Consider the following 16,020-nt stretch of genomic DNA (forward strand, 5'->3'; position numbering starts at 1 on the left):
TCGAAACAATGAAGATGATAACATATGTTATCATGCGTGCTTCAAAACTATATATGTAGTAAACTATGAAAACAATATATGTCATCCTCTTTCTTTATAATATCGGAACCAAACTCATAAACAAGAACAAAAAACATAACCAAGATTGAACTCAAAAGGCCAAATCTTGGTCTCTAGTATACACAAAACCCTAAAATCTCCTTTTGCACATAATCAGGATATGTTGAGTCTCATATCAAAAATTAACTTGTCAAAATGACGCTATCTCGAATCCTATTATTTTCATATACAATACAAAAATGTGAACTTTTAATGTCTTATTACAAAATAGAGATTTATTTTGCAAAAAATAGATAATTCGTAGATATTTATTAGCATTTCCCTTTTTGTTGTTGTTGTTGTTGTTGTTCAAGTGAAGTTTTCAACGTAAATTAAAGTGCAGATCCCTTGAATTAACACTAATAACAATCAAAGTAATTAATTAAAAGTCTAAAAAAGACTCTAGTTAATTCTAATTCAGTTTGGTGGTTTTAGAAGTAGCACGTGTCGGCAACTGATTCGCTAACAAAAAAAAAGAAAGTCTCACGTGTAACGCGAAAGCCTTTCTAAAAAAATAAAATAAAATAAAAAAATGTCACCACCATTTTTACCAAACTAAAGCGCGCCTCTCGCTTCCTTCTTCTTCTTTGCTCCCTCTCTCTCTCTACAAACCCCCCAACGCTATCTTCTCTCTCTCTCTCTCTCTTCTTCATCCTCCGCTCTGTTATACAATTACACACAGAGCACCACACCATGTTCTGAGTTCTGTTTTCTTCAATCTGTTTCTTTCTAATTTTTGAAAATTTTCGTAGAGAGACGTAACGGTTATATATATATATATATACGAATCCAATGTCTTCGTTGTTTTTTCTGTTGAACAACAACGGATTCTCTCATCTTTAGAAGAAGGTGATTACGAATTCGATTCCAATGGTGAGATTCTTCTGTCTCTGTTTCGCCTTCTTCATCCTCGTTTCTTCAAATCCGAAATTTGTCTTTTCGTGGGACGAGGCTGCGATTGGATTCGACCCGCCGACACCTTCTCCCTCTCCGGAGCCTTCACTATCGCCGGATTCTTCACCATCGCCGGCGCCTTCACCGGATGATGATGATGTATCCACGGTTTCATGTGTGGATGACCTAGGAGGTGTTGGCTCTTTAGATTCCACGTGTAAGCTCGTCGCTGATTTGAATCTCACGCGTGACCTAAACATCACCGGTAAAGGTAATCTCCACGTTTTGCCCGGCGTTAGATTGGTTTGTCGGTTTCCGGGATGTTCGATTACGATCAATATCTCTGGGAATTTCTCATTGGCTGAGAATTCGTCGGTTATCGCCGGAACTTTCCGTCTCGCGGCGGATAACGCTGATTTTGGGGAAGGTTCGGCAGTGGATACCACTGGATTGGCTGGAGAACCTCCGCCGGGGACTAGCGGTACGCCGGAAGGTGTTGAAGGTGCCGGTGGTGGATACGGTGGGAGAGGTGCGTGTTGTTTGTCGGATACTACTACGAAGATTCCCGAAGATGTGTTCGGCGGTGATGTTTACGGTTGGGCGTCACTGGAGAAGCCGGAGATTTATGGTAGCAGAGGTGGTTCCACGAGTAATGAGGTTGATTACGGTGGAGGTGGCGGCGGAACGGTGGCGATTGAGATTTTAGGGCATATTAGTTTAAACGGCAGCGTTTTAGCTGATGGGGCCAGTGGTGGTGTTAAAGGTGGTGGTGGGTCCGGCGGCAGCATCTTCGTCTTGGCACATAAAATGTAGATTTTATTTATTTTTTTCTTTCTCTTTTTGTCTTTTTCACTCTTTCCTTTGTTCTTTAATTAAATCATCTAATTGTTTCTGATCGTAAAAAAAAAAAAATCATCTAATTGTTTCTTTCTTTTATATGACTTGAGTTTTGGTATCTTAAGGCTCTCTGCATTGGTTTTGTTACGTTTAGAGAAAATATTAAATAAGAGTTTGACTCTTTTTGGTTCCACATTTGGTGGTTGGTTGTAAATTGATGCAAAGTTCTTAGATTGTTTAACTATGTTGAATTGTGTGGCCCATGAATGAATTCTTAATTATTGCATTTGGCATCTACCTTTTTGATGCCATCGTATGTGTACAATTTGCTTTGCCAAATTTCAAAAAAAGAAAAGTTTTTTTTTGAGCTCTTCTTGGTTTCTGAAACTTTTGTTTTGGGTCATGCTACAGGGCAGGAAATGGTCGTTTAAGTGCATCTGGGGGTGATGGTTATGCTGGTGGAGGTGCTGGACGGGTATCAGTTCATATATACAGCCGCCATTCTGACCCAAAAATCTTTTTCCATGGTTAGCTTCAGTTTGTTCTTTCAGCAACTCATCTTGATGGTCCCCTCTTTTGTTTAAGTATTTGTGATTGTGACAGTCCAGTTGAAATTTACTTTTTGTAGGAGGTAGTAGTTTTGGTTGTCCAGAAAATGCTGGAGCTGCTGGAACTCTGTATGATGTTATTTCGGAGAGCTTAACTATCGACAACCACAATAAGACAACATTTACAGACACTCTTCTCCTGGAGTTCCCTAATCATCGCCTTTTCACCAATTTGTATATCCGAAATCGTACAAAGGTTGCTGTTCCCTTGCGCTGGAGCCGTGTCCAGGTTTGTGAAAGTAGATATAGGGTTCTTGATACTGTAAGCATCATCTTTTTGGTCACTGAAGCCAAGTAACAATTTCTAGAAACAAGTTTCATCCAGCGATACAAACCTTTTGTTTTTATGTAGAAGTTATGTTTGTGTTGATGTTCATATTCAATGAGTCTTGATCTCTCTTCTATATTAATCAATTGACATCTTATTTTCTCTGGCAGAAATATATGAAATGATGAGGTTCTATTACTAAATTTTTTTTTAAACCTTTAAGAATATTGTTGTAGGTCCTGAAGAAGTTTATACAATTTCCCGGTTTTACAGGTTCAAGGACTGATAAGTTTGTCAAATGGTGGAGAGTTGAACTTTGGTCTTCCACGTTATGCTTCTTCTGAATTTGAATTACTTGCTGAAGAACTCTTGATGAGTAATTCTGCTATCAAGGTATCCGATTAAATTTGGAAAGATATATTTTTCTTACTTCTACATACTATGTTAACCTCTATGATATGTATCAGGTTTACGGGGCTTTACGGATGACAGTAAAGGTGTTTTTGATGTTGAAGTCAAGAATGTTTATAGATGGCGGTGGTGTGACAATACTGGGGACTTCAATGCTCGAAATTAGTAATCTGTTGGTGCTTAAGGTATTCTAATCAAATATTTTATAATTGATTTCTTTGTCGCGTCGCTGAATTATAGACAAATTTGATGTCCTATTCTATGCTCGTTTCTTTATTTAGGATTCCTCCGTGATCCAATCCAGTGGAAACCTCGGAGTACATGGGCAGGGTCTGTTGACTCTAACAGGCAGAGGAGATACAATTGAAGCACAGCGTCTGATTTTGTCTCTGTTTTATAGCATCCAGGTAAGAGAAATGAACTACATCATGCTTTTGTGACCTTTTTTTTTGCCTTATATGGGCTGTTTGATGTGGAGGTTCAGAAAGTTGTGGTTCTACTTGGTATGACTTGGTACAGGGCTGAAAGTTTCATTTATGTCGGATTAAGTGTTTTGCTTTCCCCACTATCTTTAAGAGGGAAGAAATAGAGCTCTTTTCTATATTCAGGACATTTGAATTCAGACATAAGTGAGAACCAGTAGGAAGACAAAAGGTATTCCTGACTAACAGTTATATCTTTAATTCGTGAAGGTTGGAGTTGGAGCGGTTTTGCGTGGTCCTTTGCAGAATGCATCAACTGGTGGCCTGTAAGTTCTGAAGGTTCGAGCGATCCTTCCACAAATATATTTATCCTTATTATTCTGTTTTGTAGTACTGAGCCTCTAAAATTTTATGGTTGGTTTTTTCAAAGTACCCCAAAGCTTTACTGTCAACGCCAAGATTGCCCTGTTGAACTACTCCACCCGCCGGAGGATTGCAATGTCAATTCATCCCTTCCATTCACTCTTCAGGTACTTGTTTACGGAGATAATATATCACAAAAGAAGGTGTTTGTCTGTTCTAACTGGTCTCTGTGGCAGATCTGCCGAGTTGAGGATATTACTGTTGAAGGTCTCATCAAAGGATCTGTAATCCAATTCCATCTGGCAAGAACGGTAATCGTTCGCTCTTCTGGAACAATATCCGCAGAAGGGATGGGTAAGCCACATACTTATTTAAGATGATTCTCCTGATTAGTCTTTACTTTCTGTCTTTCATATATCTATTGTAAACCAGCTTTTGAGCATTTGATTATGCACACAGGCTGCAAAGGTGGAGTTGGGGCAGGTAGGTTTCTGAGAAGCGGTATTGGGAGTGGTGGTGGACATGGTGGTAAAGGCGGAAACGGGTGTTACAATCATACTTGCATCGAGGGTGGAGATTCTTATGGAAATGCAGACCTACCATGTGAACTTGGCAGTGGAAGTGGAAATGAAGAGTCAACAGATTCAGTTGCTGGTGGAGGAATCATTGGTAAGACATGTTGATCATTTGGTAATTGATATTTTCAACTTTCAGATAGTATCAACTTAATCCTCGTTCTAACATGAATAATTTTGAAACTTCAAAATGATAAAAGTGAAGTAATTCATTGACCTAATGTAAAGCTTACTGTTTCTCATCTGGTTTCACCACTTGCTCACTATCTCTATTGTGAAGTGACTGGTTTACCCGAACTGTTGCCAATGGTCGAAACTTTTCTTCGACCTTTTTCCTACCAATATACTAACTGTTTCTGAAATGTATCACTTCCCAATAATCATTTTCTACAAATTTGTGTAGTGTTTAGTTCACTTCGACCTGTTTCCTGCAATATATCAACTGTCTCTAAAATGTAACTCTTCCTAATAATTTGTTTTATACCAATTTGTGAAGTGATTGGTTCACTTGAGCACCCACTTTCAAGCTTGTCACTGGAAGGCTCGATAACAACTGATGGTGAAAGTCCCAGGAAGACGCTGAAAGGCCTAAGTAATTCAAGTCTAGGACCTGGTGGTGGTTCAGGTGGAACCGTACTTTTATTCTTGCGCACACTTGAGATAGGGAGGTCTGCGATTCTCTCTAGTGTTGGAGGAAATGGAAGCCTAAAGGGAGGTGGTGGGGGAAGTGGTGGAAGGATTCATTTTCACTGGTCAGACATTCCCACTGGTGATGTCTATCATCCCGTTGCCATAGTAAAGGGAAGAATTTATGTAAGGTTTGTTATAAGAAGTCCATACGCAACGACCTTTTATAATATATTATGATAACGCATTTGCGATTGCCATCTTGGAGAAACAATTAATTCTTTATTTAGTTTATGTAAGCACTCGAGTTACTCTTCTTAATGTATTTCTAGAACTTAACATGTGATTCCAATAATGGTTTACAGCGGAGGGATGGGTATCATTGAAGATAACGTTGGAGGGAATGGAACTTTGACTGGCAAAGCTTGTCCAGAAGGTCTCTACGGTTTATTTTGCGAGGTAGTGTTGAACTTCTGTATATGTTATTGTTTTTCTGCATCAAAACATGTTTGGATGGATTAGAGTTTTAATTTTCCTGTACTCTCTACTAGGTTTTAATCAAATGGTTTCAGGTAACGTTACATTCTCTATCGTAACCAAACAATAGCAAGTATTTCAAACACATAATTCAGACCTGCTTAGGCCAGGGATGTTTTGTGTCCTTTTTATTATCTGTTGATAAATGTATTTCATTATCTATTACATTTATGTAGTTCATCCTTCTTACGAGCTGTCGCTCTCCAACTTTATTAGTTTAACACAGATTCAACTGTCGACCAAAAATTAAAAAGCATACTTCAACTATCTACATGTTTAAATATTCTACAGGAATGTCCATCTGGCACTTATAAGAATGTTACTGGATCTGATAAAGCTCTTTGTCATCTTTGTCCGGCTAATGATCTTCCCCATCGTGCTGCATATGTCACTGTTCGAGGTACTTTTTTTATTTGGAACATTGATCAGTTTATAGAGAAACAATGATTTTAGCTGCAATGTGTTTTCCCTCTTTATTTATATTATCCTTAGTGTATCTGATACACAAAATTTGTTGTGTTTACTTGTTTCTTGACAGGCGGTGTTGCAGAAACGCCTTGTCCATATAAATGCATTTCGGATAGATACCACATGCCACACTGTTATACTACGCTTGAAGAGCTTGTATACACATTTGGTGGACCCTGGTTGTTTGGTGTTCTTTTAGTAATCGTGCTCCTCCTACTAGCACTTGTTTTCAGTGTCGCCCGGATGAAATTTGTTAGCGGTGACGATTTACATGGGTCTGCCCCGACCCATCATGGCTCTCAAATTGATCACTCATTTCCATTCCTCGAGTCCTTGAACGAGGTTTGCTTAATCTTTATCTTAAGGGAGATGTCATGTGAATGGAACACAACAATAGAATTCAGGGTTTTGTTGTTGCTATTAGATGGTCCTCCTATTGACAGATATCTCGCTGGAACTTATAGAAAGAAAGAAATTTTTTGAAATAGGTTACAAAAACATGATTATAAACCTGTGTTTGCTATCTTAATTGAGTAGATTATATACAATTGTTGAAGTGCTCCTTTTATAGTTAATGTCTTCTAACATTTATATTGTGTTTAATTTTATCAGGTGATGGAGACGAGCAGGGTGGAGGAATCACAGGGCCACATGCATAGGATCTATTTCTTAGGTCCTAATACTTTCAGTGAACCTTGGCATCTTTCCCATACACCCCCAGAGGAAATAAAAGAGATTGTGTAAGTTAGTTATTAGCTGTTAATTTTTACCTTTTTGTAATAATATGTTTATAGTTTTTCAAATTCTTAGTTTTAGCCTCTCCTAATTTGAATTTTCTCTAGGTATGAGGCTGCGTTTAATGGGTTTGTTGATGAGGTCAATGCTATAGCTGCATACCAGTGGTGGGAGGGTGCGATTTACATTATGCTTTCAGTTCTTGTCTATCCTCTTGCATGGTCATGGCAGCAATCACGCCGAAGGCTGAAATTTCAGAAACTCCGTGACTTTGTTCGATCAGAATATGACCATTCTTGTCTACGCTCTTGTCGTTCTAGAGCATTATATGAAGGGCTAAAGGTACATATTTCATCTATTGAGCATTGAGCAATGCAGTCTGCTAACATTGTAAATATTAGCAAGACAGAGAAAAGGCCAATCATAGTTTCTGAAATTGGTGAGCAGTCATCATAGTTGTAATAGGATCTAAATTAAGAGGTTTGAGGTTATATGTTTTTTCTAAAAATGTTCCATTTCGTTGTTAAAAGATGGCAAGGATTGAGGTTCACGAAAATTTGTGGTGTGCAGGTAGCTGCTACTCCTGATTTGATGTTAGGTCATCTAGATTTCTTCCTTGGTGGTGATGAAAAGAGAAGCGATCTTCCTCCTCCAGTTCATCGAAGACTTCCAATGCCTTTAATATTTGGAGGAGACGGAAGTTACATGGCCTATTACTCACTCCAAAGTGACGATATTCTGACCAGTCTTCTGAGCCAGGTCCGTTTTTTTTTGTTTCATATAGACTGATCTATGTGGCGTGGTCTTTTACTTGCTTCACCTATATGGATTACTGTCATTGACTGCACTATCGTAATGAATTTATCCCCTTTTTTATAGTTGGTCCCACCAACCACATGGTATCGCTTTGTTGCTGGTCTGAACGCTCAGCTGCGTCTAGTTCAGCAAGGGAAATTGAGGTCCACGTTTCGCTCTGTTCTGAGATGGATTGAAACTCATGGAAACCCTGCTTTGAAAAGACATGGTGTACGTGTCGACCTAGCTAGGTTTCAGGCATTGTCTTCGTCGTCTTGCCAGTATGGAATCCTTGTTCACACCATTGTAGATGACGTGCCATCAGCAAGAAGCAGTCTTGATGAAACAGAACAGCAGCATCCATGGTAGAAATTTCACTTTGATTCTCTCTGCTGTTTATATGCCAAGCACAGTACTGCGAAAGATCCAGACGTTCTTTAATTTTTTAATATGCAGGGGGACACAAATTGAGAACTCCCCTGATGATTTTAGGGAGAATTTGCATAGTATTCAACCCCTAAGAAGCGCAATCAACCACGTGAGGCATCGAGAGTGTGGAGAAATCATAGACATTGGAAGCTTACAATTTCTCAAAGAAGAAAAAGATGTCCTTTCCCTCATCTCCTTCTTGATTCATAACACAAAACCTGTTGGCCATCAGGTAAAGCATCCCTGTGACTTCGTCTTTTCTTCAAGCATGTTTGCCTTTTTTATCCCTCTTTACTAGTGAGTATTTTGAAATCTGTAATTTTCCTTGGTGTTCATAGGATCTGGTTGGTCTGGTTATCTCGGTTCTACTCCTAGGAGATCTAACTCTAATGTTACTCACGCTGCTCCAACTCTACTCGATATCTTTGCTGGATGTTTTTCTCGCTATGTTTATTTTACCTCTCAGCATCATTTTCACATTCCCTGCCGGGGTCAGCGCTTTGTTTAGCCACGGACCAAGGCGCTCTGCTGGTCGCACACGCGTTTATGCATTGTGGAACGTCACATCCTTGGTCAATGTCGTAAGTATTTATCTTGATATGCAAATGCTACATCTTTAAAGTCGCCTTCTCTAGTTTCTGCAACTTCCTCTTACATGAGTACAAATCCTTTTGGGCCTGGTGGGGTTTTTGCAGGTTGTTGCCTTTGTGTGTGGATATGTTCACTATCATGGCTCATCCTCTGGGAAAAAAATCCCGTACCTCCAGCCATGGAACATTAGCGTGTGAGAGAAGAAAACAAACTTCACTTTAAGTTCAAACCAAACAACACATTCCTTCTTGCATCAGCAACTAATTTCTATTTCTTGTGCAGGGATGAGAACGAATGGTGGATATTCCCAGTCGCTTTGTTTCTGTGCAAAGTCTTGCAATCCCAACTTGTAAGCTGGCACGTTGCAAACCTCGAGATACAAGATTACTCCTTGTACAGTGATGATTCCGAGCTGTTCTGGCAGTCGTGAGACACAAACCAAACCATAATTTATACAAAACAAGGTGGAGGGAGCTCGTTTTTTTAAAAGGCGTCTTCTGGTTTGTGCACAAGCTGATTCAAAGATTCTTTCAGGTGAATATAGCTAACTCTTAGAAAAGTAGGAAGAGAAAAGAATAATCCTGAAAACATGCTTTTATTTTGTTCCCACGCCAAGATCCATCTTGTGTTCTTTTTGGTAACATTGATGGATCTCTCGGATGATCCGCACTGGGATGTTGTTTTGCGGTTTAAAATGATGAATGTCTTTACTACGAAGATTCACTTTTATTGTGTTGGTGCACTCTCGTTGTCTCTCTTCTTCCTACGTTAGTCCACATTATACTTAACACAAGGTCTGAGATAGGTATGTCATGAACTTGGATAATTACACAAACCAATGTACAAGATGAACTCAGAAAATGCTGCCAGTTGTTTGTTTTGCCGTTTTAAATGATGTTATATTGGTTTGATGATTTTGTTTATGCACTCTTTGTTGTCTCTCTTCTTCTACATCCACATAATACAAAACGCTTTTGAAAGTAGGAAACGAACATGAATGTTGTAGAGCAATAGTTCAGTTCGATTTCATAACCGATCGGGCACAAAACGCACAGGATTCAAAATAGCCCGGGATCAAAAAGAAAAATTGATTTGAGTTTAGTTCTACATGGCATATAAGTTGTGGTGAGTCGTGAACAAAATGTTGTAGAGCAATAGCCTTACGTGCCTTAACAATTGTGAAGCCATTTTGTTCTCAACAAGAACTGGATCTGACAATGGATCTCTCCAGCCAAACAACTCCAAGAAGAAGCTGCACATGAAAGACATACACCACAAAGAAAATCAATGCACAATCTTCTTTCCACTAACGAGATTTTATCTTAACAAATAAGCTAAGATCATCAGAAGGTAACAATGATACCTCCGAAATGAGAGTAGAGCACCTGAAATGTCACTCTTTGTTAAGTATTTTAGGGACTTTTAAATAAGCTTCCTCAAAGCTTGGAATGGAAGCTCTTATACTGTCCCTGTTTTGAGGAATATCAAAACACTCAAGAGTTAAGTACAGATGGCTTTCATCTAAAAACTGGAATCATTCTATCATTACCAGATGGGAGAAAAGTGTAAAGAGCAAACCTGTTCTCAAATGTTTCAGGAGAATCATCTCGCAAATTTCCACCATCCATATCTAGCGGATATTGAAATAGGCAGATTATTTTCCGAATAGCCAAAAGGAACAATATTGATAACTAGACATCTTACTACAGCAAAACCATATATAAACCAAGAGAATGCGTAAAAACTACAAAGACTTGCACCTAATACCAATCAGCTTTAGCTTGAAAAGATCTGTTACATGAGTCTACTTGAACCGAAAACAGACTCATGATTTGCCGCCATTTGCGAGATGGACTCAACAAATCTTACTTACAACTAAATTTGCCATTGAAACTCAGAAAATGATTCTTCTTCTTGTTCTTTTTTCAAAGGTTCCACTCTTTACATTAATGTTTCATAGACGCAGACCAACAAAACCACAATAAAGGTTCAATACAAGAAAATAAAAAGAAGAAAGTAGAGTAAAAGTATGATTCTGACCGGCTCTGATCGCTGGTTCCACACTGTTAACATCAACTTGTTGAAGCTGGCCGAACCTGCATTTTTCACCAATCAACAACATACATAATCGTGGAAGGCAACGATAGAAGAGGGTTTAGGGTTTGGTTCATAAATACTTACCAGTCGATGACTCGACGAATTTTAGTTTCACATTCCTCTATCTGAACAAAACAATAGAAAGAGGAACAATGTGAGAGGACTCAATTCGACTAGAAGGAGAGAGAGAGAGTAATAAAATGGTACCTCGCCCGGAGTTAGAGAGATTCGAGCTGTCTCTGCTAGTCGGGAGACGTCCGGCGGCGGAAGAACGGAGGACTCCTTGTCAGACGAGTAACTTCCAGCTGTTCTATGGATTTTTCTACTGTGTCTTTGGAAATTGAGTCTTGAAAAAGAAGAAAGCGAAGATTGGATTCTGATACTGCTCGATGAGATGAAGCGGCGATTCGGAGACGCAGATATAACGGCGAGCAAAGCTCTGGTTGCCATGGCTAAACCTTTCTCTCTTGTCTATCTCCTCAACTCCGCTGGGCTTCGGATAGAAGAAGATGAACAAAATATATTTGCTAAAGCTGTGTCGTTTCAAAGGACTAACTAAACCGGTTTTAACCGGTCCAGTTACAAAATTGATTTATGTTTTTTTCAGATTTCAGTCTATTACTTCATCAAGATGACATTACGTGGATTTGTTATAATACGAACTGAAATTTTTTTTGGGTTAAAACTGTATTAATCGAAGTAAAATATAAAAAAAGTGACGATCGAAAATACAGAGTTAATGTCGTCGTACAAACCCAGACAGAAGAATACATATTGAGCTCATAATTTATTCAACCTCAAACCGGCGCTAACATTCTTCAAGAAAAGCACGTCCAAGATTGGTTGCTAGAGCAACTCTCACAGAACCCACAGCTTGAGATGAAAAATCAGTTTCTATGAAGCCTGGTCTTAATCTTGCAATTGATATCTCTTGTAATTTGTTCAACATCAGGTTCGTCTGTGTTACATTCAGCAGCGACCGTTCTGGCCAATTCAACAGCTTCAACTGCACAAACAAAATCTCTGTTAGTTGCGCATTTTCTCGTAGTTGGAAAATCAAAAAAAAACAAGATTTGGTTTCTTTACTGAATCATGCAGAAGAGGAAGCCAGAATCGTTGAGGAGTAGACGGGCTCTTCATTAGCTGCAGTCATTCAATTCAAATGGCATTTATTTTCAATAACTCAGAGGTAGAATAAAATGAGTAAGAGAGATGTTCTACTACACACCGATACAAGTCTCTCTACGGCTTCATGAGCTGCATCTATACTTTTTCCATCATGGACTAGCTTCAGTGACCTCTTGAAATCTCTGTACCTGGAATGTATGGAAATTAATAATGGCAGAGTTTTACCAACAAAAACAAGTCATTTGCAAAGAGAGCGAGAGATGATTATTACTTGTGAAGAAAATCGAGACCACCAGAGATCTTTGATTCCGAGCCCAGCAACTCGATCAGGCCTTCCCATTGCTGCATGTATGAAATGTAACAATGTCATCTAGTGCATAGATAGAACCGACAGTGATGTTATAAACTGAATTTGCTTTGTGTACGGCTTATAGAAATAATACCTTGAGACTTTCATCAGACAATGACTTTCCAACAGAATCAAACAGCTGTTGAGCAATCACGCTGAGACAATGTTCGTCCTGGGCTTGTTGGAGCCAAAATATACCAGACCCTTTCCTCCCATGTTTCCAGTGATGCACTCCAGAAATCTGAACACCGTACCTTACTTCAGAAGATATCCTTTTTTGAGACTAGAGAACACGTGTGTAGAAAAGTGCCTAATTTATCAATACCTTCATAAGTTTAGAGCTGACATTATTGAGTTCATATAGACGGCAAATTTCTAGGCTCTGCAACGAGAAAACATAAGTGCCAGATGAAGGCTTCTGACAAGATCATAGAATTTTAAACGACTAAAGAGAATTAGAAATTGATGTACAGATGCAATAAACAAAACCTTAATAAGCAACAGATTGTCTTGAACAGGCTGCCTGTAGAATAACAACTCTAATAAGGCTAATCCCTGTTTCTCGCACGATGCTAGATAAATAGGAGCTATCTGCAAAATTTCAAACAGAAACAGAAAGAGTTTAATATAACAATAAGTGTAATAAGAAAGGTACCGATTCGATTACAGGAAAGGTACTTCATAAGTCATAAAAGATATGTACCTGCCAAGTCAAAGCATGAGAAGAAAGAACTTGAGCATAAACGAGTCTATGGAGCTCTTCCATATTGATTCCACCCAACTTTCGCTGCTCCTCATGTACAAGAACTTCACCTTCATCGCTTCCAGCTGTCAATAATTCCATGGCATGTGCAACCATCCTAACAACAACAATGAATAGTCTCGTCCTCATTCTTATAGATAACATTCTCAATAAAGTTACTAACACTAAACAAAGACCGCCTGCCTACCAGGAGCCAAACTCTTTGGAACACTCTGCCAGAACAACCTGCATTATTTAAATACACCATGCTGGATTAGAAAGTGGCGAAGAGCTGAAACAGTTGCACCTCTGACTGGGTTTAAGATGTACAACTGACCTCAGTATTTTCTCCGAGAATTCCAATAAGCAGTCTTAGAAGCTTATGGGAAGTGTTAACTGGCTTTGACTGAATACATTTCACAGCTAGGTTATGCATGCCATCTAATCCCTGCAATGCAAAATGGTATTGATTGAATTTTCAAGTTTCCCATTTAATAATAGAGATCGAATAAAAAATACACAGCTCAAATTAAAATAGACAAACAGCAGGTAAAGCAATTCACCTTTGTGAATGGCCTGAGATATAGAAGATGTGAAACAAAAAGCTCCACCCAATTACACGTCGCAGCTGTGAGGCAATCAGTATTTCCTATCATAATCTTCAACATATTTCTCAAGCCCTCACGGGTCTTATGGTGAGCACATTGAACCCAGAAGGCACTGCACTCTAATTTAGTTATCTGGGACTGCCATCTCTCTCGTGTCTGGCAAAAATGGCAAGATGAGTCTAGACACATCATAATATACACAAAAAAGAGTTAAGATAATACACCTTCCTAACATACCTTCATAAAGTCAGGCTTTGCTGCAAAGCATTCACCAAACTTCCCATCTTCTAGGTTTGGACGCATTCGTGGCATTTTTGAAACGAGAACAGCAACGGCTTCTACCAGTCCATTTTCTGTCTACTTCATCAAGTTTGTATTACATTATGAATAGCACGTAGATAGTCACTCCATATGACATAAATCTCAAACATGATCTTCATTCTAACCTCACGATTTCCCAGCTGGTCTAGTTGATAAGAACCATGTAAGTGTAACAACTTCACCTGAATATAAGTATAGGTAGAACATTTCTCATATTGCAAAACTTTAAAGATCAAATTACAAAGAACCTCCAATCCCAAAAAAAAAAAATGTACTAACCACTATTTCTAGCCAGCCAACTGATAGCGCAGATGACATCACTTCCCAGTATCTTGGATCATCCTCGATGACCTGCAAAGGGACATGAGCATATTTAGAAATTCATTTCTTCAATCACTTCTTTTCTGAGAAAACTACCAGATCTTCTATTGACTTCTCAGAGAGGACCAAACCTGTAGGCCAACAAGTTCCTTCTGGAAATCCTGGAGTTTCGAGTAGACTGTCGGATGTGAGCTTGAAAGGAGTATATCGTAGTCCTGCCATGATATTAATGATAGGTTAAAAAAAACTCTAGAAGTTCAAATTAAAGATAGGTTAATAAGTATTGGGGGAAGAAACTAATTACAGATAGCCAATCAACGAGCCGTTCTGGCAACCAAGACAGACATGTCTTATCTGCATAAAATAATTCCATCAACTCCCACGCAGCCTTTAAAGAAGTTGGTTCCTCAGCATCCTGCATATGTATGTTAATGGGAAAATCTATTAACAAAGCTTTCACACTCAAAGCTATAACTCACTCGTGGAAGATTTCAATTGTTATAAGAAAGAAAAACTTAATTACAATGCCAAACCAGAAAGACCTACATACCTTTATAACTGATTTTGGGTCTTCAATCAGAGGAGAAGGGGAAGATATTGTATTACTAAGGAGAGATTTAATATCCTTGCTGTATTCCATTACGTATTCCCACCTGATAACCATGATGACAAATCCAGTATGCTCAAACAAACGTTACAAGTCTAATCATAAGAGTGAAATTTCAATTGACAAAGCTATGATGATAGTGAAATCATTCAGCTGCAACGATAAGCCTTGGATGAGCAAAATCTGATATATGAGAATTAAGAATTCTGATAGTCCTCACCACGCAGTCTGGTGGTACAGAGAAGGACTCATATCCATCTTAGACAAACTTGAAATTGAGTTTCTCCTGCTCTGCAAAAGCGCAAACGGTGAAACCGATCCATAAGCGATCCTTCGTCGCTGTGCGTCACTGATTTCGCCATCCTCGCCGTTAAGACTCACGTTTACGACCTTACCACCAGCTTCTCCGTCATCATCGCGTAACTCCGGATTCGTTAAAACCGTGACGCGTAGGTTGTTTCCGCAGCCCCAGGAGATGGAAAGCCTATGAACCGGAGACTTGAGGCCGTAGCTTAGAGGATACAATACCGGAGCTTTTTCTTTCGTTGTAAACGGAACCAATTCTCCGCCGCCGGATTCCGAAGTCATACCCGGCATTGTGGAGCTCCGATTGTAGAAATGGCCGTTAGGGTTTTAGATTGGGGTTTTCACCTTTCAGGAGGGAGAAGAAGGACTAACTGTACTGAACTGACCAGAAAAAAAAAAAAAAGAGGGACGACGGTAAAACGCACCGTGTTGTAGGGTACATAGCTTTGTAGTAATTACATTAGTAGATATATACTTTTAAAAGTTTTCTGATTTGACCATATATGTAGTAATTATATGGGTCCCTAATTATATTTAGGTACCCAAATAACTGCGTCGTTTTATAACTAGAAAAGTGAACACCCTGCCGTTTATGGGTTACAAAAGCTGCTCTTATCTCTCTTCTTCATCATGGTCATGGTCTTAGAATTTTTAAGGCCTTGATAGCTTTGTTTCTCTGTCGCCGAGGGAGAATCTCCAGAAGCGTACGATGTGGCCTTCGTCTCGAAACTCTTCGCAGCCTCAAGCTATGGTATTGATTTCGTCTTATTCAGACTTTTTTGTTGGTTATTAATTCTTTTTTTTTTTCCTGTCAAATTTCATCTCTGGCTGAGAAATTGAAACAGTTTGATAGAATGAAATCCGTTGGTAAATGTAATGATT

General features: G+C 39.0%; 3 protein-coding genes across 5 annotated transcripts; 1 reads left to right on the forward strand and 2 right to left on the reverse strand.

The window, feature by feature from the left end:
* On the forward strand, window positions 681–9,406 carry LOC104716874. Of its 2 annotated transcripts, XM_010434334.1 has the most exons (22): window positions 681–1,802; window positions 2,242–2,357; window positions 2,459–2,667; window positions 2,980–3,099; window positions 3,174–3,302; window positions 3,399–3,524; window positions 3,810–3,865; window positions 3,970–4,069; window positions 4,139–4,256; window positions 4,362–4,571; window positions 4,974–5,295; window positions 5,470–5,563; window positions 5,933–6,041; window positions 6,180–6,451; window positions 6,722–6,849; window positions 6,952–7,186; window positions 7,415–7,603; window positions 7,724–8,004; window positions 8,096–8,300; window positions 8,407–8,649; window positions 8,764–8,852; window positions 8,942–9,406. In XM_010434334.1, exons 1-22 carry the CDS (start codon window positions 970–972, stop codon window positions 9,087–9,089), a joined length of 4,332 nt encoding a protein of 1,443 aa, XP_010432636.1. In that variant the 5' UTR covers window positions 681–969; the 3' UTR covers window positions 9,090–9,406. The 2 variants fall into 2 exon arrangements, with proteins under 2 accessions (XP_010432636.1, XP_010432637.1); XM_010434335.1 differs by lacking the exon at window positions 8,764–8,852 and having other exon boundaries at window positions 8,942–9,032.
* Window positions 9,601–11,270, reverse strand: LOC104716875 (glutamyl-tRNA(Gln) amidotransferase subunit C, chloroplastic/mitochondrial). Of its 2 annotated transcripts, none has more exons than XM_010434337.2 (6): window positions 10,964–11,270; window positions 10,841–10,881; window positions 10,700–10,755; window positions 10,238–10,289; window positions 10,045–10,128; window positions 9,601–9,911 (listed from the first exon to the last, which is right to left on the reverse strand). In XM_010434337.2, the coding sequence occupies exons 1-5, from the start codon at window positions 11,204–11,206 to the stop codon at window positions 10,053–10,055; spliced, it is 468 nt and encodes a 155-aa protein (XP_010432639.1). In that variant the 5' UTR covers window positions 11,207–11,270; the 3' UTR covers window positions 9,601–9,911; window positions 10,045–10,052. The 2 variants fall into 2 exon arrangements, with proteins under 2 accessions (XP_010432639.1, XP_010432638.1); XM_010434336.2 differs by having other exon boundaries at window positions 10,023–10,128; window positions 10,964–11,269.
* Window positions 11,443–15,553, reverse strand: LOC104716876 (nuclear pore complex protein NUP85). Its single transcript, XM_010434338.2, has 18 exons — window positions 15,053–15,553; window positions 14,776–14,878; window positions 14,530–14,640; window positions 14,357–14,440; window positions 14,184–14,255; window positions 14,030–14,086; window positions 13,821–13,940; window positions 13,539–13,739; window positions 13,313–13,423; window positions 13,184–13,221; window positions 12,937–13,093; window positions 12,723–12,824; window positions 12,559–12,615; window positions 12,328–12,474; window positions 12,156–12,226; window positions 11,985–12,072; window positions 11,843–11,899; window positions 11,443–11,762 (listed from the first exon to the last, which is right to left on the reverse strand). The coding sequence occupies exons 1-18, from the start codon at window positions 15,427–15,429 to the stop codon at window positions 11,565–11,567; spliced, it is 2,151 nt and encodes a 716-aa protein (XP_010432640.1). The 5' UTR covers window positions 15,430–15,553; the 3' UTR covers window positions 11,443–11,564.

This window comes from Camelina sativa, chromosome 10 (genome assembly GCF_000633955.1).
Source record: "Camelina sativa cultivar DH55 chromosome 10, Cs, whole genome shotgun sequence".
Taxonomy (NCBI): Eukaryota; Viridiplantae; Streptophyta; class Magnoliopsida; order Brassicales; family Brassicaceae; genus Camelina; species Camelina sativa.